The sequence below is a fragment of the Clytia hemisphaerica genome, unplaced genomic scaffold, assembly GCF_902728285.1.
Source record: "Clytia hemisphaerica strain Z4C2 unplaced genomic scaffold, Clytia hemisphaerica genome assembly, whole genome shotgun sequence".
Lineage (NCBI taxonomy): Eukaryota > Metazoa > Cnidaria > Hydrozoa > Leptothecata > Clytiidae > Clytia > Clytia hemisphaerica.
This window is the reverse complement of record NW_027103417.1, coordinates 1,497,076-1,520,437: the sequence shown is the minus strand read 5'-3', so window position 1 is coordinate 1,520,437 and position 23,362 is coordinate 1,497,076. Positions and strand designations below refer to the sequence as shown.

Here is a 23,362-nt window from a genome sequence, read left to right as displayed (position 1 = left end):
AGATAGGTAAATCATTTTGCATCAAGTGAAAAGATAATTGAGAGTGAGAGTGGATCAAACTAAAAACAACTGAAGTTGATTTCTCAGTGGAGATTGAGCATAAAAATACAGTGTTTTTCGGGCATTAGAAAATATTTTTTTATCTTTCCTTCACTTAATTTTTCCAATAAGTTGTGTTGTGAAGAGGGAGATCAAAAAACCCCTAAAAGGAAGCAAGTAAGAGTCCCAAAAAATATAGTTTGAAATGAGACAAGGATGTTTTGATGTACCTTAGTGGTACCCTGAAGTAAAAAGTTTTAAATTAAGATTATAGCCTGTATGGTAGAGATAAAGAGAGGTAGTTAGAAAGTTGTGAAAAGCTTTAAAAGATTTGAGATCAAAATCGAATTCAATTCAAACATCATAACACCCCTGTGTCACAGACCCGCTGGGACCCAGCACCACTGGAAAATCTGGCGGAAATTTCGTTCCCGGTAGGAGAATACCCTGGAATTTTAGCCCCACTGGGAAAATGGCTTATATTTCATCCCCCAATCGAAATTAAATGTTTAAAAATTGCACTCCAAAACCATCCCCACTGGAATTTTTAACCTTTGAACAATAGAATTTCCATCCCCATTGGGATTTCAATAGGAATTTTCATCCCTACCGAGTTGCTGTGAGACAGGGGTGTATCATATCAATCACTTTTAGACAAAACAGAAAATCTACACATTGACAAGAACAAGATCATTATGTTTCGTAAAGGCTGTACCAACACATACTTGAGGCCAGTTTCTTATATTTTCCTTTTCGTATCTCTGGCTATCACAATGGTTTCGTTTTGTACAAGTAGCTGGTATAGTAAGATCAATGAGAAAGGAATCAAAGTTTTCAAAGGGATTTGGAATGTTTGTGAAGGCAAACAAGACTGGCCAGCATACTGTCATTTCTTACCTGAACCACCGACGCCTGACAATCCGCATGACGATCCCTTCTTTGATATATCATCAGGTAAGTTACGATCAAACCCTCGTCCCGCCGTGTATCCTAAGGCATTTTTACAAACATCCCCTTTTCACAGACCCGGTGAGATTTCTTCAGCTAGTGGGGGTAAAAAAAGCGGAGCAAAACTCAATGGGGGGATTGATATTCCCATTTTGCTTATGACTGGGAATTTGAATTCCATTGTTTTTGAGCAAGAAAATTCAGTGGCAATGGAATAAAATAGCACAATAATTTGCAGCGGGGACAAAAATTAGAGTAAAATATTCCACCGGGGAGGATATCGGACGAGCCAATGGAGTTGTGAGAAGGGGGTGTTTTTAACGTTTCCTGTAGAGACCAAAGAATATAATTTCGCACTATTTTCGTAAGCATGCAAAGCCCTTGTATCGGTGCAGGGAACGGGTTTAATTGCAGCCTAAAATTGCTTTCACTTTGAATTATGGCATAGAATCTCTATCATTTTCAATGTTATTGAAAGTATTGAAAGTCTATATAACAAAACATCTAAGTTAAAAAAGTTTATACCACTAAAATATTTAAGAAATTTAAGCAAATCATAAAAAAGTAGAAATACCCAAGAAATTAGCTGGTACTAAATGCCCAAGCAAGGTTTATTCATCGTCCAAAGCATCCGAATAGCATATAAAACGCTCAAACAAGTACTCTTTCCAGTTATCTTGAATATCCTTGACTTTTTCTCTATTTTAGAGGAGCTGACAGGCGTGAGGGTGTTGATCTCAATGGCAATCTTATTTATGGTGGGCGCACTTGGTTATCCGCCCTTCTTCAAGCAAATGTCAACAGGAATTCTGAAGATTGGTTTGATGTCAGTTCTTTCAGGAATTGCAGGTTAATATAATGTTTTTAATTCTGAAGTGATTGGGAAAGTACCATAAAAGTGGATTAATTTTGGCGGGGGATTAATTTGTCGATAGATCAATTTCATAAAATTTGGCGTGGATTGTGGATTTAGTTTGGCGAATTGCAAATTTTGAGACGCTAAAATGGATGAAAATTACTATATAATATACTGTAAAGTTATTGTTTTTTGCATAATATTCTTTTTGTTAAATTTGGCGAATGGTGGGTCAAATTAAATCCCCGCCAAAAATCAACCCACTTAAGGTGACGAGAGAAAGAGAAACTAGTATCATGTCCCTGTCCCTCGTGTGTTTTTTTATGATCCTGATAGTGCCCGTAAAAGAAAGCACGATGGTTCCACGTCAGTCTAAGAGAAGTGTGTTTGGCTCTGGCGTACGAGATAGGAGGAATATACTAGGGAAAAATGTTTTTGGCACAATTTTAGAGATTTAATGTTAGGACAAAATCAAAACCTAAAACATGTTGGCCTATTGATTTCGGGATAAAATTACTACATAAAATAATTTAGCACTGACTCAATGTAACCAAAAAGGGATCATTAGCTCCTCAAAGAATTTGTGTTATTCACAAAGTAGTGTTTTATTTGGAAGCATTCGGGCGTTTCTCACTAATTTTCAATTTAAACAAATAAAATTAGTGAGAAACATCCGGACTATTTTCAGTGCCTCCGTATAAAACATTACGTTATAAATATCATGAATTGTCGCTTCAAAAGACACAAAAACATCTTAAAACGCAAACCTCACTATAAAACTACTTTTTTTATTTCAGGTTCTTGTTTGTTCACAGCCATGTTGATTATGACTCACCAAATGAACAGTATGGATCCAATCCCAAACTTTGGATATTCTTACATCATGGGATGGGTATCAACAGGAATGTGTTTCGTAACTGCTTGTTTGATTTATATCGCTTCCAAAGATAATGTTTACGTGGAAGGACTGTATTAAGTGAAGTTTGAAAACCTTTAACAATCAATACGAAGCTGTCCTTTAGGGGTGGTTCCATCATAGAGTTTACATCACGAGTATTACGAATCGAGACTCATGGACTACAAACTATCAACTCTTCCAGAAGACAAAAGCTAACATTGTAGGCATCGGTGCCTGATACAATAAGTGAAAATAGACAGTGGTTGAAACCTCGAATAATTGACTGAAATATTAAGAGAAACCAGCTTTTCAAAAACAATATTTATGTCGAGAAAAAGTGTTGCGATGGGAGAATCGGGTGTCGTAATGCAGAATGATCAAAATGCCTCTTCAAATATTATTCAGTATGTTAGAAGGACTGTATGTTTTGAACATTGGTTGATCAGCCACCCGAAGAACAATCGATGATAAAAAATTATCGAAAAATGAATTTGGAATAGTGCTACAATCTAGAGAAGATAGATATAGATATACACAATTCTCTGGATTCGTGGATCCGTATGAACGAACATTAATGAGAATTTACAAACAACTTACTTATTGATAAGCAGTGAATTACTTCCATATCAGGTGAGTTCGACTGACAATTCCTGCATTAATAACACGCATGCGTCATTTGCCTTTCTTTTTTCCCGTGATAATCAGAGGAATGAATCCGTAGGGGTGGTACAGTCACTTTCGGTCGAGGTTGTGGACGGCAAAATTTGTCGTTCTTTTGGTCTATTTTTATTAATGCAGGATTTGTTAGATAAACTCCCTCATACGATCAACTAATGATTTAATATAACAACAGTCAAATTGGATGGATACGTTGTAAAATATTTTACCAAAAACTGACAGTAAGTACTTTGATGGGATTAAATTTTGCGGGGATTAAATTTCGCGGATTTCGGATTTTGGTGTTATCCTTAAAAATAAGTCCAGAAAGAAATTGTAAAAGGCTTTATCCACGAAAATAAGTCCCCGCAAAATGTTCAAATTTCGCGGATAGGTAATCTACAAATGATATTTACAACGAATAAGGGATCATGGACCAGTTCACAGAAAATATTACCACTGTACCTTTGATTTGAAAACTGTGTTGTTTTTCTGATTTCGTAGAAAAGTTAAAATGTAAAATCTACAAACCTGTCGGTACTATAGTCTGACAACTGGTTTCAAATTAGAAAGATTCTCTAAAGATAATAGTTTCTCGTGAGCTTTTAACGAGTCAATAAGTTCATGTAAATTTGATCCACCATTTAATAAGTCCTCTACTCCGTGTAATGTTAGACCGATACGATGATCAGTGATTCGGTCTTGTGGATAATTATAAGTTCGTATACGTTCTGATCTTAGGGCGGACCCAATTTGGATACGCCGTGCGTCACTACGTTCTTTCATTGCACGTGTCCGTTCCTCGTCGTAAAGTTTGGCACTCAGCACTTGCAATGCCTTCTGCCGATTCTGAAAAAAGTGAGATAATAAGGAATCGTATAATATCAAAGCGCTTAGACTCACTGATTGCCAGACTACGCTATAATAACTTGGACCTATTCATATTAGTAGTCTCATGGTCTCAAAGTCTTACATCAGAATCATCAATCTAAATTATGAGCTACCCCGAGACAAACTTTCGCGATTTTCATAAATTCTGGCCATCTTCGCGAAATTAGAATACTGATAACCGTTCAGGCCGTTTAGTTATCTTACCATAATTTGTGATCTGCCATCTTGCATTGAAACTGTCATTCCTGTTGGTAAATGCGTCACCCGTACCGCACTATCGGTCGTATTGACATGTTGACCGCCGGCACCAGACGATTTAAAGGTGTCTATTTTGACGTCTTTCATGTCGAGAACGAAACCAACGTTTTCGGGTTGCGGAAGTACGGCAACGGAAATAGTTGACGTGTGTACGCGACCTTGTGATTCGGTAACGGGAATACGTTGAACTCGATGGACACCGATTTCGTGCTAGAACGAACAAAAAGAAGATAAATTGATTCGGTCAATAATTAACAGACTACTTACTAACCTTGTAGGAATAAAAAATCAATAAGCAAACGCCACACTGTCTAATTCGACGTTCTACTATTCGATAGGCTCCCTTATTTGATGATATTTAAAGTCCCCGTCAACAAGAAACTCTCATAAACGACGCTTCCTTAGCCGATAAGCTTCCTTAGTCGATGAAAATCCAATTCCCCTTAAAGATCGGATTAGAGAGCGTCAACTGTAATTTCTTTCTGGCATAGTAGACTTTCCAGTGTATTCAGCTTAGCTTTGTCGAATTGTACCAATAACTACCAGGCGGTATAGATTTCCAGAGGACACAAATAAATGCAACTTAAGGAAAACAGTTTCACAAAAAAGGAGAGAAAACTTTTTCCTGGGACACTATATATAAGAAGCTGTTTGCTGATCTTGCATAACGCCCATTTTACAAAGTGAGGAGGGTCCCATCTACATGAAACATGGCAATCTCAAAATTTATGCTCAGACAAACAAAAAAATATAAAGTTTTCCCAGGCAATAATTTTGAGATTAGACCTTTGGATTTGTCAACGGTGATAAGTAACGTAAAATATTAACTTGATATTCGTTTCAATTCTTATTTAACATTTCTAACAACGAAGCCTTCCAAATCGTTGGTCAGCAATGTGTTATTTGTGTTCTATTGTCAAATTAAACAATTGATTGAAGTTAGAAAGTGCACTGTTGTTTTCGATGCGATTCAGACCTCATTTTGAATATCGTTAATCTGGCTTTAACACTTACCTTCATGAAGGCGAATACAGAATTTCCATTGATGGTAGCAGAAGCCTCTTTCAGTCCTCCTTCCGCATTGACACTTTCAGATACGATTTCGAATGACCATCTATTGCTGGATGAAAACTTCTTATACATGTTGAAAATCTAAAATGAAAATAAAATTATGATGAACAAGCTAGATGCTGAATGGACCTAACTGATGATGAAAGTTAGATAGGAATAAGGAGAAAATCGGACTCAGTCATGTTTTGAAAAATTCAAGAAAAAACTATTTTTCTGGCGATTCTCGGCTGTTCCTGCAATTTTTAGAAAATCCAAGCAAAAAAAATCAGTTTTATGAACATCATGCTTGATGGTGGCATTGTTATCAATAATGTCTTTGCGTGAAAAAACAATGAAAATCAGCAAAAACGGCTTTCCGGCATTTCAGACCGGAAAATAATTTTTCTCGAAAATCGGACTCGGCCATAATACACGTATTTCCTATTAGCGGATTCATGTAAAAAAATTAGAAAAAAACTAATGAGCCAATCTCGAGCAAAGCTGGCAACAGATGAACGGAAGGACGAATGAACGAACGGACAACGGTTAATTTATAGGACCTCCAGGTCGGTCCAAAAACATTTTATTTGAGGTAATTTTTGTTAGAAATAGAGTACTCCAAGTGTTTACGAATAGGGGCCGATCGGAGGTTTTTGATGACTTAAATTGAACTGTGTCCTTAAAGTTTATCCAAGAAATTGGAAATCGCAGATAGACACTACTTTTCTTTTAAAAATAGACTTTTTGTAGGAGGCGCTGTCATGTTGGATAATTGAAAACTCGAGCATCACAATAAAAACACCCGAGAGCATGATGGGTAAACACGTGCACTAAATGCTTTCTTATCATTGTTTTGATACTGGAGTCATTATATTCAGTATGACGTCACCTTCTACAAAAGGCCAATCGGCACCCCGGGGGGGAGGGGGTACTTAGGGGCTCTGACCATAGTAAATTTTTAATATTTTCCAAGTACAAAATATAAATTTCTACTTGATGTAGCACACAAAACTGTGGCATATTATACATTTTCTGTTAGGCCAATTGAGTCTGAAAATTTAAGAATCGCAATGAAAAAATTTGATGAAGAAGAAAATGAAGACTTTTGCGAAGAAGAGTATTTCAACTTTGAAGAGCTTATTTTCGGCGAAAAAAAAGCATTTTGAAAAAACTTTTGCGGTAGATGATGTATCTTTTACCGAACTGAAAATAGATTTTCGGAAAATTTTCTAAAAGCTTATTTGTCTCAAAATCTTGAAAATAGTACTTTTTGACCAATTTTTCATCACAATTTTTAATAGAAAAATATAAACTTTTGATGCATTAATTAAGAAAATCTTTCCGAAAAATCTAAAACAGTTCAATTCTTTGCGGACAGTTTGAAAAAAATTCGAAACCTTAATTACCCATTAAAACACTTTTTATAAAAGAAGGTAATGCAACATATTATTAACGTCTTTTTAAAGTTCATAGCGTCATTTTTGCAATTAAATTCTTAATTACTCTAAAGGGATTTGATTAAAAAGCAATTTATAAAGGCAATTATTTGTTAAAAGTGCCAAGAACCTAAAATATAACTTTTATGTTCAAATACTAAAGTCAATTTTTCGACTATGGTCAGAGCCCTTAAGCAAATGGAGGGTACGGTATGTACTGCCCTTAAGGGTTCCAAAGTCCTCTTAAGGGTCGGAAAAATCAGAAAATCTAATTTCAGTCCCACTAAGGGTCGGAGAAAATTTCAACTTTTTACCTTCGGAAAGATCGAAATTGGTCAAATTTATCCCAATAAGGGTCAGAAAATTCACAACATTTTCCTTTGTTTTCTCTTTTTTAGTCCCAGTAAGGGTCCAAAGGTCGAAAGTTGGGCGGCACACCCCCCCCCCTTCAGCTCGCAACCCTGGTAACAACCCCCCAGATCGGCACCAACCCTTAAAACACAAACCTCTAAAGCGAATATGGCAGCCTCTCGTCCACCAGTACCAGCTCGAACCTCCAACACTGCATTATTTTCATCATCGAGATCAGAAGGTATAACCATTTCAATGAGTTCTGATTCTCGTTGCTGGATCTGTTGGCGCAACTCTTTCATCTCGTCCTCTGCAAGCTTTTCAAAATCCATATCATCGATCGCTAATGCTGCAACTTCTAGTAGTTCCTGTACGTCGAAGTTGAGGATGAAAGTATTTTTAAACGTACGTAAACATACGTGGGTCAAAAGCTTATTTCTAATAATTAGCCTGTAACAACAAGTTTTGATCAAGTTAAGCGCAAAATATACTCTCTGGGCCCTTCTCTGTTAATAGATTTTGTAAATCGTTACACTCAGGAGGATTTCACCCTTTGGGGCCGCCCACATAGTACGTACGCACTGAAATGTCGAAAATCGAGTACCCCCTCCCCCTGTACGCAAGCGTACGCAAATGGCTATACCCCCTGGTAAATACGTACTTTTTCATTCACCCCTCCCCCCCCCCCCCCCCCCCGATTAAAGAAAATTTCGAATTCAAATCGTTTGGTTTGGACCTTTATTTCATACAGTTGGCATTTCGTAAGGAACAAACGAACAATAATTCTCTTTTTATTCTCTTTCAAAAGATTTTACAAGCAAAAAAGGGCTATGAAAAATTTTCTCTGCGTAGGTACATTTTACTTTGATCCCTCCTCTCCCCCTGTAGACAAGTATACGCTTTTGAGAAGACCCCCCCTTAGTGCGCACGTACTATGTGGACGGCCCCCATGGCTTGTATATTCTTGGATAGCTTAGTCTCCTTTTCAAATATTTTAAAATCAGGTCATTATTCAATACACGTGAGCTGGCATCCACCAACGGAATGCTGCTCCTTACCCAGCTGGCACACAACGTTGTTCCAACGTTCATCGAACGGTATATGGACGTTGTGAACATTAGATGAACATTGAAACAACGTTGTGTGCAAGCTGGGTTTTGATATACTATACTGAGGTTTTGTAGAAGTCTGTGATTCAGACTAGACACCTCCATGTTATTAGTTTTTAAAAATCGATAAGGCCGGTCTACACTTCCGCGCGCTTCGATCGCACTTTTTCGAACATTGGCGCAATCTGAAGTAACGGTTGAAAAAAGTTGAAATGTGTTCAACTTTTTTTTCGAGCGCGCGCTGCCTTTTTACGACGTAATCTTTTTTCCAAGCAAAAATGATTGAAACCAAAAGGTGCAATCGCAGCGCGCACAAGCGGAGACCGGCCTTTACAGATGCAGAGTTTTGAACAGTAAAAAAGAAGATTATGTACCTCTTTCTTTTTCAGTAGATGGTGGTAGGCTTCCATGATCGGCCTCAACTGATTCATCTCACTTGAAAATTTCTTCATCTCGGATTTAGATAGTTCCTAGAAATTAGACCAGGTTAGACATAGGATTTTTTAGTTAGTAATGGTAGACTTGTTTCTTCTTAACTGTAGAAGGCCATTTTTGAAGGTTAAAACCTAGCGAGTGTGCAGCGTTAGGTTGAAATTCATGCAGTGGTCAACATGGAAACAAGGTTTTTCGTCTGAGACGGAAAATGTATTCTTCGCCACGGCATGACGTCAGATCTGGGGTACAACAGAACACTTACTAAAGATTAATTATGTGTTTTCAGTAAACATAATCTTTTAGTGAGTTAAACCATGTATAATAGTGTTTGTTTTACCCTCGAAATTATTAAATCTTATTGGTTGAAAAAGATGTAACATGACTTTCCGTGGCAAAGAATTATAAAAAGCAAATAGAACTTTTCATAAACGAGGCAAGTGATGTTCGTAACGTAATTTATGAAAAGGTCTACTAGCGTATATTCTTGAAATTTCGGTGAATTATGCAGAATTTTGAGACGGAAAAGCTTCTTTATATATACTTTGCTGCGACGGAAATCCGCTTGAGTCAAGAGAACTTTTAACATTGACGGGCATTGACTTTTGGGATGGGAACAGTTTTTTTTTCGGGGAAGTAAAACTGCTTGACCCATACAGCGATGTGTCAATAACTCTTCTGATAGATGCTTGATAATTTATTAGCAAGAAATTAGGATTTTTAGTCAATTAGATTTAGAATTATTCATATTTGAAGCCCCTCATAAAAAAGGTTAAGAAACTTACGTCCGGCATCATGAGTTTTTCAGTGATATTTTTATACTCATGATTCATGTTATCGATGTGATGCTGTATTGAGGCACTCCACGTGAACAGTAGTCGTGGTCTCAATGTATGACCTAAAGCAACAAAAGAATACTAAAAGTTATAACCACAGATATAATATTTACAACTAGAAGGCTTTTATATCAGCATAAAAAATCCTCGAGAAAAAAAATTGAGATTTCATGGTGATTGCTTGAAAGGTAGGCGCTAAAATGACTATTTTCAAATTCTTAACTGGCGAAATTTAATGGTGTTACGTAAATTCCTCAAACTGTTAACAATATCACTTAAAGAAAACCTAAGAAAACTTTTTAAAATTTCAAAAAATCTCAAAATTTGTTGGGGTGAATCGACCGGAAAAAAATAGAGAACACGAGATGAGTTAAAAATGATTTTGTACTTTTTTTTAAATTGTTTAAAGAAAAATGCTCTGTATGTACATAAATATTATTTTAAAATTCCAGGCAAAAAAAGAGCTGACAAACCCCAAGGGGGGGTTCTACATGGGCCTCTGACCATAGTCAAAAGATCAGTTATGAGATTTGAAGATAAAACTTGTGTCTTGAGTCCCTTTACACTTTTATAAGTTATAAGAAAAAAAATTACAAACATTTTCCAAAAAATCTATGTCGAATTTCCCGTGTTTTAGTATTACGCAATCGATATCGGGAAAGATGTGTTGTTTAAAGAAAAATGCTGTGTATATACATAAATATTATTTATAAATGCTTACTAGTTTAACAGGCAAGAAAAAATATAGCTGGCTAACCCTAAGAGGGGATGGAGTAAGTGAATATTTATCCAGCATAATACTTTCAAGTATTAAGTCTCAATGTTATTTTGTACATCAACTTATCATTAACAAAGATTTGTAAGTCCTTCCCGTCATGGGAATACTAAAACATAATTTTCAAATTATTGTCCTTTCTTTTGTTCTTCTCGTTCTTTTTGCACAGCTTCTTTAATTAGATCACCAAGTTTCTGATGTCTAATATCACCACACAATATCAAATGATATCGACCTTTACATTTTTCATCGCTGTCCAAAATCGATTGTAGTTTGATTGAGAATTCCTTCACTTGTGCTTCCAAATCTTCTTCATCAAACTGGGAACGAGCATGTAGCATCATATCGTGCATAGATAAACAAGGTGTCGCATATTCCATTAGAACATACAGTGATTCTTCTCCAGGGTAGTCAATTCTCCATGCGGTATTCTTGTATGACCTCTCTTTGACGCCAGCTCTGGTGTACTTGAATTCTGGCGTGCTAAAACCATCTCTACAGATTCGATCATCAAACTGACCAAGTTGTGCATGGGTATAGCAATTCTTTGGGATAATAATGAACAGCTTTTCTGACGATAATTGGTCACGTAGATCAACACCATCTGCTTTGAATGTATCATCTTCGCTATGGGCTAAATTAATCATCTCTGGAAACCTTGGTAAAATCAATTTCAAATAACCAAAGTAATAACTCCAAGCAAGGCCATCAGCAACATGTTGGTTTTTGGTTTCATTGAGGTGGGAGATCTCAGCTTTGGATAAATGAAGGACATCCAGGGATAAGATAAAAGTGATTACTATGAAGAGAGAGAAATCTAAACGAGGTTCGGTTGATGTGATCCAATAAAAAGATGAACCAGCGAATGAAATGAGGAACAAACCAATCTAAAAGTAGAAGAAAGTATAAAAAATGTTGTTAGCCATATTGAATGATCGAGTTTGATTTCTCTCTAGTTTTGACTGCTATCTGTTCCCGTGATTATCAGCTGTCAGTATATTTCAGTTTAGTTTTCAAGAGCTGATGAATAACAGAATTGTTTGTGGCGAGGAACTTATTTTGGTAAGAGGACATTTTCATTTTTAAGTTCGTTTGTAAGTTTAGAAGAAAAAAAACAGCAAACAGAAATGTCTCCTAAAACTTCACAGCAACTGCCTGAAAAATACACCAAATCATGGAGATCAAATCAGAAGACCTACCTTGATACTGATGACTGTGCTAGGAGAGTCTGGTAAACAAGCTTTCAGCATTCGTTGTATGGAGCCATTATATCTCGAAAACAAACATCGTCTTTCCTCAACCAGCAAATAAAGGCATCGTAAGAGCTGTGCAGAGATTATTGCTAAGACAATAACAGCAATATCACCAAGATCTTCTAATGATATAATCTCCTTGTTGTTCGATGTTCGATGTCTTGCCAGCGTTAAAAGAAACACAACAACTGCAGCAAGTTTACCGCATTCTGCACCGTAACCACGTCGCTCAGGAAGCTCGCCAAAGAAGTTGTTAACTTTTAAAGATTTATCCATGTTCAGTCGTTTAAACGATAAATTCTTTCTTGTCTGTTGCTTACTTAACTAAAAAAATTGTGTTATGATGATATTAAAAAACATATCAAGCTATTTATTATGATTAAATGAATGATTTATGGCGATAGGGTACTTTCCCTTATGAAACAGGGAATTCCCTGTACGTAGACAAAATCTAGCAATCTTTCTGAAGAGCTTTTTTTATTATTCATCGCGGAAATCTCGTGCAGTGGTGTGGGGAATTTCCAGGTGTACTTCTGATTCATGGAAAATGTATGAGAATTTTGAGAATAATATCAAAATTTTATGAATCAGTTCCATGTTATATACAGTGTATGATCTCACACAGTTCCAAGTCTGTTGACATTTCAAAAATACTATATAATACTTATTATAATACTTTCTACAGTTCAAAACTCCTAAACTCACTTTTAACGCTTGATATCGTTCCAACCCGGATAGCGTTCCACTCGAAATATTGCCTGTACCAGACGACCACGGCTTTTTCCTCGACACCGTTCCGTCTGTAACTTGTCGGATCAAAAAATCGCGTGTTGGGATAGAGATAGGCTACTCGAAATAGTCCCCTCAAAAAATAGACCATACTGTAAATTTTTAGGTCTGAAAGACTGAAGTTTTGAACATAAATTCATACATAAATTCAGTTTCTTTTGTGAACAGTGGGGATGGGAATTTCGATCGAAATCCCAATGGGGATAGAAATTCTATTGCTCCCATTTCCCATTGGGGACAAGATTTAGGCCAAAGTAGGGCAAGAGTGCCAACCCTGCCAACAGGTATGTGAAACGAAGGTATACCAAAGAGCCAAAGACTGTTTGGTTACACGTTGTGTTTTTTAAGAAACACACTTTTAAGAAACATGAGGCTCAGAATGCCTGGAAACTAAGAAACATCTACAAGAAACATGCTGAGGCTGAGAATGAGAAAATAACATTTTTAATTCGTTTTTTTTAAAACCTTCCAATTGAAACAAATGTTTTTCTTCTTTGCATGAAAAATAGGCTGATTTTGTCAAAAAGCTTAGAAACATATGTAAGAAACATTAAATACTGAAAAGGCCGATTTCTTAAGAAACATTGAGGCTGCTGCTTTAAGTTGAGATTAAAGAAGGTCCGGGGGGGGCAGTCGGATATTGGACTGACGGTACGTGCGGGCTAAAATTTGGCGTTCAAAATCGCACCCTTACAGAGCAGTGGTTTTTCCCGAAAAATACACCCTTGCAGTGCATTTTTCGCGAAGTTGAATACCCTTACAGTGCATTCTAGCTTTTTTCCCTGAAGTGATTGCCCGGGGGGGGGGTACTTAGGCAAAAATGGATGATGGGTATGTGCGGACGGTAAGGGTCGGTTTTTTCACCTTTCAAAGTCTCTCTAAGGGGTCGGAAAACTCAGAAAGTTTTTAAAATTAGTCTCTCTAAGGGTCGGAAAATTCAGGATTTTTAGGAAATTTTTTGATTTCCAGAGAAAAAATTGTAATAAAGTCTCTCTAAGGGTATGACTTTTTTTTCAAAAATCGAAAAAAAAAAATTCAATAAAGTCTCTCTAAGGGTCACCTTTTCAGCACATACCCCTCATTCGCCAACCCTAGTACCCCCCCCCCCGGGAGTGATTGAAATGGGTCAATTCGTACCCTTACAGTGCAGGCGGCAAAAAACCCACCCTTACAGTGCATTTTGGAAATGCCTTAAAAAACACACCCTTATTGCCCGCACATACCCGTCAGTCATCTTACTTGGCTGTCCCCCCCCCGTCAAAACTAGACAGGACAGGTTCGACCTGTGAGGCAGATTTTTGCGCTGTCCTCGATCACTTACTAAAAAATTAAAACAAATTAAAACTTGCATCTTTTCCAATAAAGTTTGGACACCAGTGAAAGAATAACAAAATTTGAATCTCCAGGTTATAGGTAAAAAACGTGAATATTTATTATGTTTAAAACACATAAATTTAAATTACGTAGTTCAAAGTGTCAACAGAATAAGAAAAGAACACCAAACAATAACTTGCTGGTGCTTAGGAACACTTTAAATGATGATAATGATAGGTGATTACCCTATCTTAAAATGGAATGGGAATTTCCATTTTAATTTGTACTTTCGTAAGAACTATTGTATTTATGGAAAGGTATGAATTCTATTAATATTTTATAAATTGATTTTGATTTGACTCTATTTCAAAATTCCCTTCGAGCTCCTTAGGGAATTTCCAGATCTTTTCATTATTCATGAAGAGCATAATAATAAACTTTCATTTTCGATGAACGTAAATGGGGAATTACCCCGGGTGGGGAGGGGGCAATCAGGCAAAAATAGGTACGGGGACGTGCCGCTTGTCAGGGTTCCTTTTTAGGCTCTTAAAGATATCTGACAGCTGACAGGGTCTTAAATTTACTAATTTTAAGATATTTATCTGATAGGATCAACTTTTGGTAATTTTTGACAATTTTCAGGATGGAAATTAGAAAATCTTTCAATTTTGCGTCAATCTTTAGTCATTTTGGCCACTTTTCAGGGTGAAAATTGGAAGGTTTTACGATTTTTCATTCTGACAGGGTTTTAAATTTACCAGATATTCATATCTGACAGGGTCCATTTTTCTTTTTATCTCTTTTTAACTTTATTTTAACTCCAGCGGCACGTCCCTGACGGCCGTCAAGGTCCCCCTCCGGGGGAATTACGCGATAGGCGATAGGCTGTATCCACCTTTTTTGACAAGGCAGTCAAACATTTGTACTTTGACCTCTATATTTTAATACTGTATTGCTCGAGAGATAGCAATATTCTAATATGAAAGTTAAACTACAGAAAACGTTGTACTTTGAAATGAGTCTTAGTGGAAAACTTTATGGGGGTTTACTTTTTCTTACATTTTCATTCTCTATTCGACTCCATTTTTTTGGCACAGAGAGTTTCGCCTGTATCGTCAGTCGTTTGGCCATAAAAGGTTTTACCTGGCCAAGTCTAAAGGCACCCTCTCAGAAAGGGTTCAAAATCCTAATACATGTACATTTATTAATTTCAACAAACCTTTCCTCAATTTCAAGTGCCTACTTGTGTTTCTGAGGCTAAATACCCTTTATTGAATATGGAGGTTTTATCTATTCGTCAAATGAAAGCAGAATACCCATTATTTTCCCCCCTAACCTAGCCTGAAAAGAAGCTCCAATCAGATTTTTATCCCTTCATTTTCAACCATGTATGTTTATTCGTTACAGTACGTTTATTAGGAACTCGAGATTGCGTATCCCATCCCAAGGATTGAGCCTCTACTAAAAACAACTAACTTACAACGTGCAGTGGGCTTGAAAAACGGTCCAGATCTTCTGATGTTTCTACATACACGTTTTTTTTTTTATAAGAACGTCAAAAAATTTTGAAGCCTTCGGATGTTCTTAGTTTTTTGGATTTGAAGCCTAAAAATGTTCTTAAAATGTTCTTATTTTCAGCATTTTTTAGCATTTTGATGTAATTTCTTAAGAAAATGCATGTTTTTAAGTCTCCAAAGCCTTAGAATGTTCTTAGAATGTTCTTAAATTTTTGGGCCTCGAAGCCTTATGTTCTTATATAGTTTGTTCTTATAAAAAAAAACGTGTAGGCATGATAAATTCCTCATATTTGATCTTTATTCTTATTATATTTTGCTAAAAATAAAAAAACATAAAATTGTTTTAAAACATACATGGAAAGAGAGAATTGCGAAGGAGAATTAACATTCTTTTGTGTATATCATATCAGACATATCCAAAAGCAATTTAATACAGCGGTGTCTGTTAAACTCGAACCTCTAGAATTCAAAAGTCTCCTTAGCTCGAACATGGTCCTTTCAGTTAGTAATGTCTTATAAGCCTTTCTCTATAATTCGAAATTTTCATAACTAGAACCGCAAATTTGTGGTCCCCATTAGCGAGTTCGAGTTATGAAGAGACTCCACTAGGTGTAAATTTTTTGATATACTAGAAGGCCAACTTTTTCATGATTTTTAGTATTTCAATAGGGAAAATACCTGACAACTACATGTAGAGCCATTCAATGAAAGTATCTAGGACTCTGAATTGAAAAATTTTTGTTGAAGATTGAATTTTAAAGTAAATTCTGAGATCCCTAGACCCTAAGTCTTATAACCACATTTTTTTAAAGAATTGACAGATCAATAATTTAAAATAATACCTTAATTGTATTAATGTTAGTAATTTTCTTCAAGGCAGTTCTTGATTACGTCGAATGACTGTACGTGCTACGTCAAGTACCAAATTCATAATGGGTCTTTCGAGTTTGTAAAAATGAGTATTTTTTAGGTCAAATATCAAGTTATTTTTGTTTTTAAATAGCTAGGAAAAGGCATTGTCTTGCATGATAGCTTTATGAAAAATCATTTTGAGACTATAAGAAGTTATTGCCCAAAATTTGAGTTAATCTATTCATGGTCAAAATTTGACGTTTTTATGACTTTTGTTCATGAAAAAAATTATGACGTAATGTTACGTAATGTTAATAACTTCATAAAACAGGTTTTTGGACAATGGCTGATATATCCTCAAAATCATTGCCATGAAATCATATTGAATAGTGCTCGATGATAAACAAACAAGATACTAGAGCAAAGTAAAATTTAAAAGTTTTCTTTCAATAAAAGTACATAGATTTTTTTTTCACATACAAATCACATCTCTTGTACATTTGAATAAGTGCAGAAGCACGAAACTTTAAGTTATGTACTTTTATTGAAAGAAAACTTTTAAACTTTAAATCATCAAAATAAATTTTTCTAACAGCTTTTTTTTTCATCCGAGGGGGTCAAGGAACGAGAGTAGTTGTATTATTTTTTAAACTAGGATTATGATTAGGATTAGGACTAGGGCTAGGAATAAAATTATAGTTAGAAATAGAACTAGGGATTAATATATTTTTCATATTTTATAAGATGGTTTTGGATATAAATACGACACAGGATTTGGTACGGCTCCTACTACTACTAGAATACATTAAATCTGTCTCGAAATCGAGATTTCAGTTGTTGTTTCATCGTGTTTTCAATTTTCATTGGGTCTTTGACAAGATTTTAGAAGAATTAGGAAATAAATTAATTTATTTTCGTTTCGTAGATACAGTGCCGTAGGAAGCATTTTCATATTGGGGGGGCTGAAGTTTAGTGACACCGCGAGGGCCAACCATGGTTTGGCCCGAGGGGGGGGGGAATTTTGAAAATTGAGCTCTAGATTGCTTAAAAACACACTCAAAACATGCACATAAAAGACAATTATGACAAATTAAAAAAGAAAAACTTTTGCATTTTGCAAAATAACCATTTTTGAAAAAAATTATTGGGGGGGCATAGCCCCCCCCCCTTTGCCCCCCAGTTGCTACGGCACTGTACGTAATGTCAATAACTTCATAAAACAGGTTTTTGGACAATGACTTCTTATATGGGCAGGTCTAAAACGCCTAATACCTACTACCTAATACTTACTACTTAATACTTAATATTTACTGTATATACCTCAAAATTTAATACCTTTAAAATAATCAGCATGCCAATTATGACCAAATCTGAAAATTTGGTGTTAAAAACTTTTTAAGTTTTTGTGTTATAGTGTTTTGAAGACAGGAAAATATTTTCGCTCTTTTTTTCTCTTCACTTCATTTTCCCGCGCTTTTTCTATAAAGTTTACAGACTACGCACATTTTGTCGAGACACACTTTTTCGTAGGAGAAAAATATTTTTGGCTTACTCATTCATATTAGTTTTATTTATAAGAATCAGTTGAGAAGATAAAGCCCTACTACTCCGTATGATGCAGATAAATACAAAAGGATACAATTAAATGACCTAACTATATTTAATCTCAAAGAACGTTTAAATAACTAGTGGGGTTGTCTAGCATAATTTAAGGGAAAAAAATAAGATCCAGCTGAAACTTTCTCCAGACCTTCTCTATAGGATGGTTATGCCTCAGGAAAAATTCCCCTAAATTCCCACTGGTGGAACATCCTTTTTTTGGGACATTTCTTTTTTCCCCAGGCAAAACCCTAAGGGCAAAATTTTTTGAAAATTTCAAACTCATTTTCAGACATTATCAAGTATACCATTCGAAAGCTCTTGAAAAACTATATAGAAGACTTTTAAACAGGTATAGCCGATTTCATTACCTTTCATTACCATTACCTTTCATTTCGGCTATACCCGTTTAAAAGTCTTCTATGTAGTTTTTCGAGAGCTTTCGAATGGTATACTTGATAATGTCTAAAAATGAGTTTGAAATTTTCAAAAAATTTCGCCCTTAGGCTTTTGCCTGGGGAAAAAAGAAATGTCCCAAAAAAAGGATGTTCCACCAGTGGGATTTTAGGGGAATTTTTCCTGAGGCATAACCATCCTATAGAGAAGGTCTGGAGAAAGTTTCAGCTGGATCTTATTCTTTTCCTACAAACAGCCTGTATTTTTGTAACACGACCACACTAAACGTTTTAAACCATCTGGATCTTTTAAAAAGGAGACATGGGTGTATAAGAATATCTGTTTTAGATATTTGCACACGTGTTCTTATAATTAAATCAAAGTCATAAGAGAGAGCAGTAAAAGGAAAAAAACTAAGATAAAAACATTTTGCTTTGTACTTATATGAGGCGAAGAAAATATTTATTTAAATATTCTTTTAGATGACACATTCAAATTCCTCGAAACCATTTTTTTAGAATAGAGATTTCGAACAGGCGAAGGAGAGCCTGGAAGTTCTGGTCTGTAAAGTATCCAAACGGATTAGGTAGTCAGTATTAAGTATTAGGTAGTAAGTATTAAGTAGTAGGTATTAGGCGTTTTAGACCTGCCCCTTCTTATATCCTCAAAATCATTTTCATAAAATCATATTGAATACTGCTCGATGATAAACAAACAAGATACCAGAGCTAAGTAAAATTTAACAGTTTTCTTTCAATAAAAGTACATAACCTAATTTTTTGTGCTTCTGCACTTGTTCAAATGTACAAGAGATCTGACGAGATGTGATTTGTATGTGAAAAAAAAACATACAAATCACATCTCTTGTACAGTTGAAAAAGTTCAGAAGCACAAAAATCAAAATGTACTTTTATTGAAAGAAAAAAAAAATTAAAATTTTATGACCTCAAAGTAAATTTTTCTAACATCTTTTTTGTTCTTTGGACAGACTGTAGCTCACTTGAAAATTCTGTTTGGTACACACTGCAATTTGAAAAGACACAATTAAAAGCTATTAGCGCAACTTTTTCAATCATATGTGTCTTTCAAATAAAGAATTCTTACAATATAACCTGCTTATTTTAATACATTCACCTTTTACAACAAGATTATGGAATAAATTTCTTCCATTAACAAGGAATAAAAGAATTAAAACATTACAAAAACAACAATAAACATTATATTTTATCCTAAAAATTGTTTTCTATACTTGATAATCGTTAAAAATACTTGTGAAAATGGTGTCGCTTTTATAAGTTTTGTGTTTAATAAATCCATACAAAGATTGATACTAAAAATAAAATTTAAAGACAAAAGTTTTCAATTATACAATAAGATTCGGGATGATGTATGGAAAATTGAGAAAATCTACAAAAATGGCTTGAAAAGGGTATATACAAACGAGACAAAAACTAGCCCTTCAAATTACCCTAAAACTTAAATTTAATATTTTTTAATAATTCACAAAAACGCAAAACTATAGTCATGATAGTTATAGCCCATCCAAACTTTAGTTTTGAGAAGTTTCCAGTTTTCTGACTTCATGTCACATTTATTGGAAAGATTCTACAGTTATTATCTTAAATGATTTAATACTGTTCACAACATAGTAGTTACTGAAAAACGGGGGAGAGGAATTTAGGCAAAAATAGTTCTGGGTATGTGCAGACGATCACTAGGAGTTTAGAAAAAAAATTCAAGTCTCTCTAAGGTTGGGATTTTTCCTTTTTTGGAAACCAAGAAAAGATCTCTCTAAGGTCTCTAAGGTTAGAAATTTTTTCAAAATTGTATCTCTGAGGAACACTTTTTCGTTGATTTTGTAAACTTTTTCACAAAAATCAAATCTCTCTATAGAGTTGGCTCAGTGTTCAGTGGCCTGTTCGGCATATACATTCTCAAACGCTATTACATCCCTGGGTCCAAAAATAGCTGTGATTGGAAATATACCACTTCTGAAATAAAAAAAGGTGGAATCGGTTTTTTTCCTGGGAACTTCATTTCATATTTCAATTCAAAACTACCATTATGTTAGCTTATATGTTTTTATCCTTTTCTTTATTTTCCTTTTCCTTTTGAATGGTTCTGCGCATGATCTCGCTGAGTTTTTGGGATTTGACATCACCGCATAAGACAATTTCATACTTATTTTTGCATTCTTCATCTTCATCCAAAATCTTCTGCAGTTTGGTTGTAAATTCTTTAACTTGGTCTTCAAGATCCTGTCCATGGAAGTGAGCACTTTCTTCTTTCTTCATGTCATACATGGATAGGACAGGTGTGGCATATTCCATAAGCACGTACAGTGGTTCTTCATCATCTTCAAGTTTTACCTCCCAAACAGTATTCTTGTAGACACGCTCTTGAACTCCTCCTCTGGTTTTCTTGATTGGTGGCATACTGCATTTAAAAGTGATTCTTTTATCTACTTCTTTAAAAGAATCATAGGTGTAACAATTTTTGGGAATCACAATGTGAAGCTTTTCTGAAGATAATTTATCACGAATATCTTCGCCATCAATTTTGTACTCATCTCCTTGAGCTAAAGCCAACATTCCTTTCATACCAGGCAACATGATTTTGAGGTAGCCAAAGTAATAACTCCATGCAAGGCCATCAGCAACATGTTTGTTTTCAGTTTCATTCAAATGGGAGACTTCAGCTTTGGACAGAACCACTTGATTGATTGCACTGAAAACTGTTATGGATAACAAATGGAATGCATTGAACGACACCTTTTCAGCAAAAATCCAGTATACAGCAGTTCCACAAAAAGATATAACCAAAAAAATAATCTAAAATAAAAATTTAAATCAATCAGATTAAATCTCTTTAAAAACAGTGATAAAAAAATAAAAAATAAAAAATTCCTCTGATGCTGATGGACATGGTTGGGAAAATTGTTTCCAAAAAGGGTAAAACTTTGTTTCGAAAAATCTTGTTTGATAACAGCATGGGAGGAGGGAGTTTAAAATTTATCAGCCCTATGTTGATAAAAAAAATTCAGAAGTCTTTTGTAATCAACCCTGTAAGTTAAGAAAAGTCAGACATCTTCAACATACTACTTCCAATAATGTTAAAAAACCAATTTTACCTTGAAAACACAAATTTGCTTCCAAGAGTATGGAACACAAGCCTGTAAAGCCCTCCAATGAGAGTTTGAATATCGCGATACTGTGTGATTCTTCTCCTCTCCGTAAAGCACAATTGAGCGCAACAACTCCCCAAGACAGATTCCAAAAAGTATTACAAAGGCATCTCCAACATCTTGTGAAAGTAGAGCTCGTTTTCCTTGGTAAAAATTTCGGTATACTGCAGCACTGCTTAAATACACAAGAAGGACTAGTAAACTGAAGAGGATAGTATCACGCATGCCACGAGCTTTCGGCAATGGACCAAAGCCATTATTTTCAATATTTTCAAGTCTTTTTGTTTGCGGTTTTCCTTCTTCAGCCATTTCAACCTACAAACAAAATAAGAATACACCATGCGTTAAAATAAAGTCAATAAGTAATACCAAAAGAAACCTTCTGTTAATTGCGATGACAGGTTATGATGTTATTGATTAGCTTCAAGATACATTATTTGTTTGAGTTTGCCCTTTTTCTAGTGCTAAAATTCTAGAATGTTTTTTGTTGGTGCATGAGCCCTCCATATTGTCAAAGAAATTTGTGTGTTATTTTTGGAATTATTGAGTCTTATTTATAGTAAATTTGTCTTAAGTCGACAGACAACCTTTATCTCTCAACTGTGCTATGCCATGTTTTTAAAGCTACAAAAAATATTTAAGTGCTAAAAGTTGTTCCTTGAATGTAGAAGATCAAAATTTGAGAGGTGGGGTTGGGTGTGATCACCTGTTGCCATGGAAACTGACGTCACTGGTTACTATGGCAACCAAAATAAAAAGTAGTAAAATTGAAAAGTTTTTGTTGCAATCGAAAGAGCATGAAAAACTGATAAAAAAAGGTCACAACCTATATCTGAAAATAAATATGTCAGGAGATATTAAGGAAATGACGTCATAAACAATGATGTCATCGAAAAATAAAAAATTGTCAAAATTTGAAGATTTTTAGTTTTATGGAAAGAATACTTTCCAGTGAACAAAAATACTACCGGTATCTTTCAAAATACATACTATCTTCCAAAAATACATAGAAAGGTCGTGTGAAATGTGGCAATCTCATTGGTGGAAATTTGATAAACAGCTATGAAGGAGCGCCAGGAAGCAATCAGTAGAAGAAACCACTTTCGTTTTTTGTCGCAGATTTCAATATAAACTTCTCTCTACAGGGATTACTAGTCAATGTGTTGTGTCAACTTGTCAGCATTGTATTGTTGTAAAGGGCAGGGAGAGATAAAAGAGATAAGCCTAGCCTAGTTTCTAATCCTGATAGAGACCTTTTTTCAAAGAGGCCACCCTGTTGAATAATTATGTAGTCCAGCAGAAAAACAATGATAAAACCATGCATAATTATTACAATATGCTTGATACAGTACACTATCATTGTTTTTATGGCTGGACTACATAATTATTCAACAGGACGTCCTCTTTGAAAAAAGGTCTATAGACTGTTGCGTTCTCCTAAAGGAGTATTGCAAGGATATCCCTGACTGAGCTCTGGCCACCCTGTAATTAAAACAGTAAATCTAGGTATTTGTTAAAAATATAAACATTTTTACCTCCAAATTGAAGTTCAATATAATTCTTTTCGATTCCCTAGTTATATTCAAATGTTCAAAATGGTGAAGTTTATTATCCGAATATGTAATAATGAAATAAACTGTATAAAACGCAATACAATATGAAAGGAAGCACTGCAAGACCTGATGATCCTAACACCCTCAAACTTTCAGTGTTTATAAACAGAAATGAAAAAAATACCTGTACTTCCCCTATAAAAAGAAAGTTTTCCAGACGAACAAGGAAAATTTCAATGAACGCAGGCCACTCAGTCGGGTACAGCGTAATCACCTCATTACAAAATATACAATATTCCATTTTAATATAGTTGACCCCGACTGCACCATCTATAATCTGCCTCGGCACGGCTGCTTTACATTAGACTT

The 23,362-nt window shown here is 35.2% G+C and overlaps 4 protein-coding genes across 6 annotated transcripts; 1 reads left to right on the top strand and 3 right to left on the bottom strand.

Annotated features, from left to right (window-relative positions):
• The first annotated feature begins 686 nt into the window (after positions 1-686).
• On the top strand, positions 687-3,240 carry LOC136797734 (uncharacterized). Its single transcript, XM_067054322.1, has 3 exons — positions 687-993; positions 1,696-1,836; positions 2,641-3,240. The coding sequence occupies exons 1-3, from the start codon at positions 735-737 to the stop codon at positions 2,817-2,819; spliced, it is 579 nt and encodes a 192-aa protein (XP_066910423.1). The 5' UTR covers positions 687-734; the 3' UTR covers positions 2,820-3,240.
• Positions 3,241-3,864: 624 nt separating this feature from the next.
• Positions 3,865-15,737, bottom strand: LOC136797733 (peptide chain release factor 1-like). Its single transcript, XM_067054321.1, has 8 exons — positions 15,679-15,737; positions 15,373-15,423; positions 9,711-9,823; positions 8,868-8,963; positions 7,540-7,752; positions 5,562-5,699; positions 4,494-4,757; positions 3,865-4,247 (listed from the first exon to the last, which is right to left on the bottom strand). Exons 1-8 carry the CDS (start codon positions 15,695-15,697, stop codon positions 3,939-3,941), a joined length of 1,203 nt encoding a protein of 400 aa, XP_066910422.1. The 5' UTR covers positions 15,698-15,737; the 3' UTR covers positions 3,865-3,938.
• Positions 10,132-12,134, bottom strand: LOC136797718 (stimulator of interferon genes protein 2-like). The gene is made up of 2 exons (XM_067054303.1): positions 11,736-12,134; positions 10,132-11,423 (listed from the first exon to the last, which is right to left on the bottom strand). The coding sequence occupies exons 1-2, from the start codon at positions 12,063-12,065 to the stop codon at positions 10,665-10,667; spliced, it is 1,089 nt and encodes a 362-aa protein (XP_066910404.1). The 5' UTR covers positions 12,066-12,134; the 3' UTR covers positions 10,132-10,664.
• Positions 15,738-19,208: 3,471 nt separating the features above from the next.
• Positions 19,209-23,332, bottom strand: LOC136797717 (stimulator of interferon genes protein 3-like). Of its 3 annotated transcripts, none has more exons than XM_067054299.1 (3): positions 23,178-23,332; positions 21,387-21,755; positions 19,209-21,087 (listed from the first exon to the last, which is right to left on the bottom strand). In XM_067054299.1, exons 1-3 carry the CDS (start codon positions 23,292-23,294, stop codon positions 20,329-20,331), a joined length of 1,245 nt encoding a protein of 414 aa, XP_066910400.1. In that variant the 5' UTR covers positions 23,295-23,332; the 3' UTR covers positions 19,209-20,328. The 3 variants fall into 3 exon arrangements, with proteins under 3 accessions (XP_066910400.1, XP_066910403.1, XP_066910402.1); XM_067054302.1 differs by lacking the exon at positions 23,178-23,332 and adding an exon at positions 22,976-23,166; XM_067054301.1 differs by lacking the exon at positions 23,178-23,332 and adding an exon at positions 22,431-22,623.
• Positions 23,333-23,362: the final 30 nt, after the last annotated feature.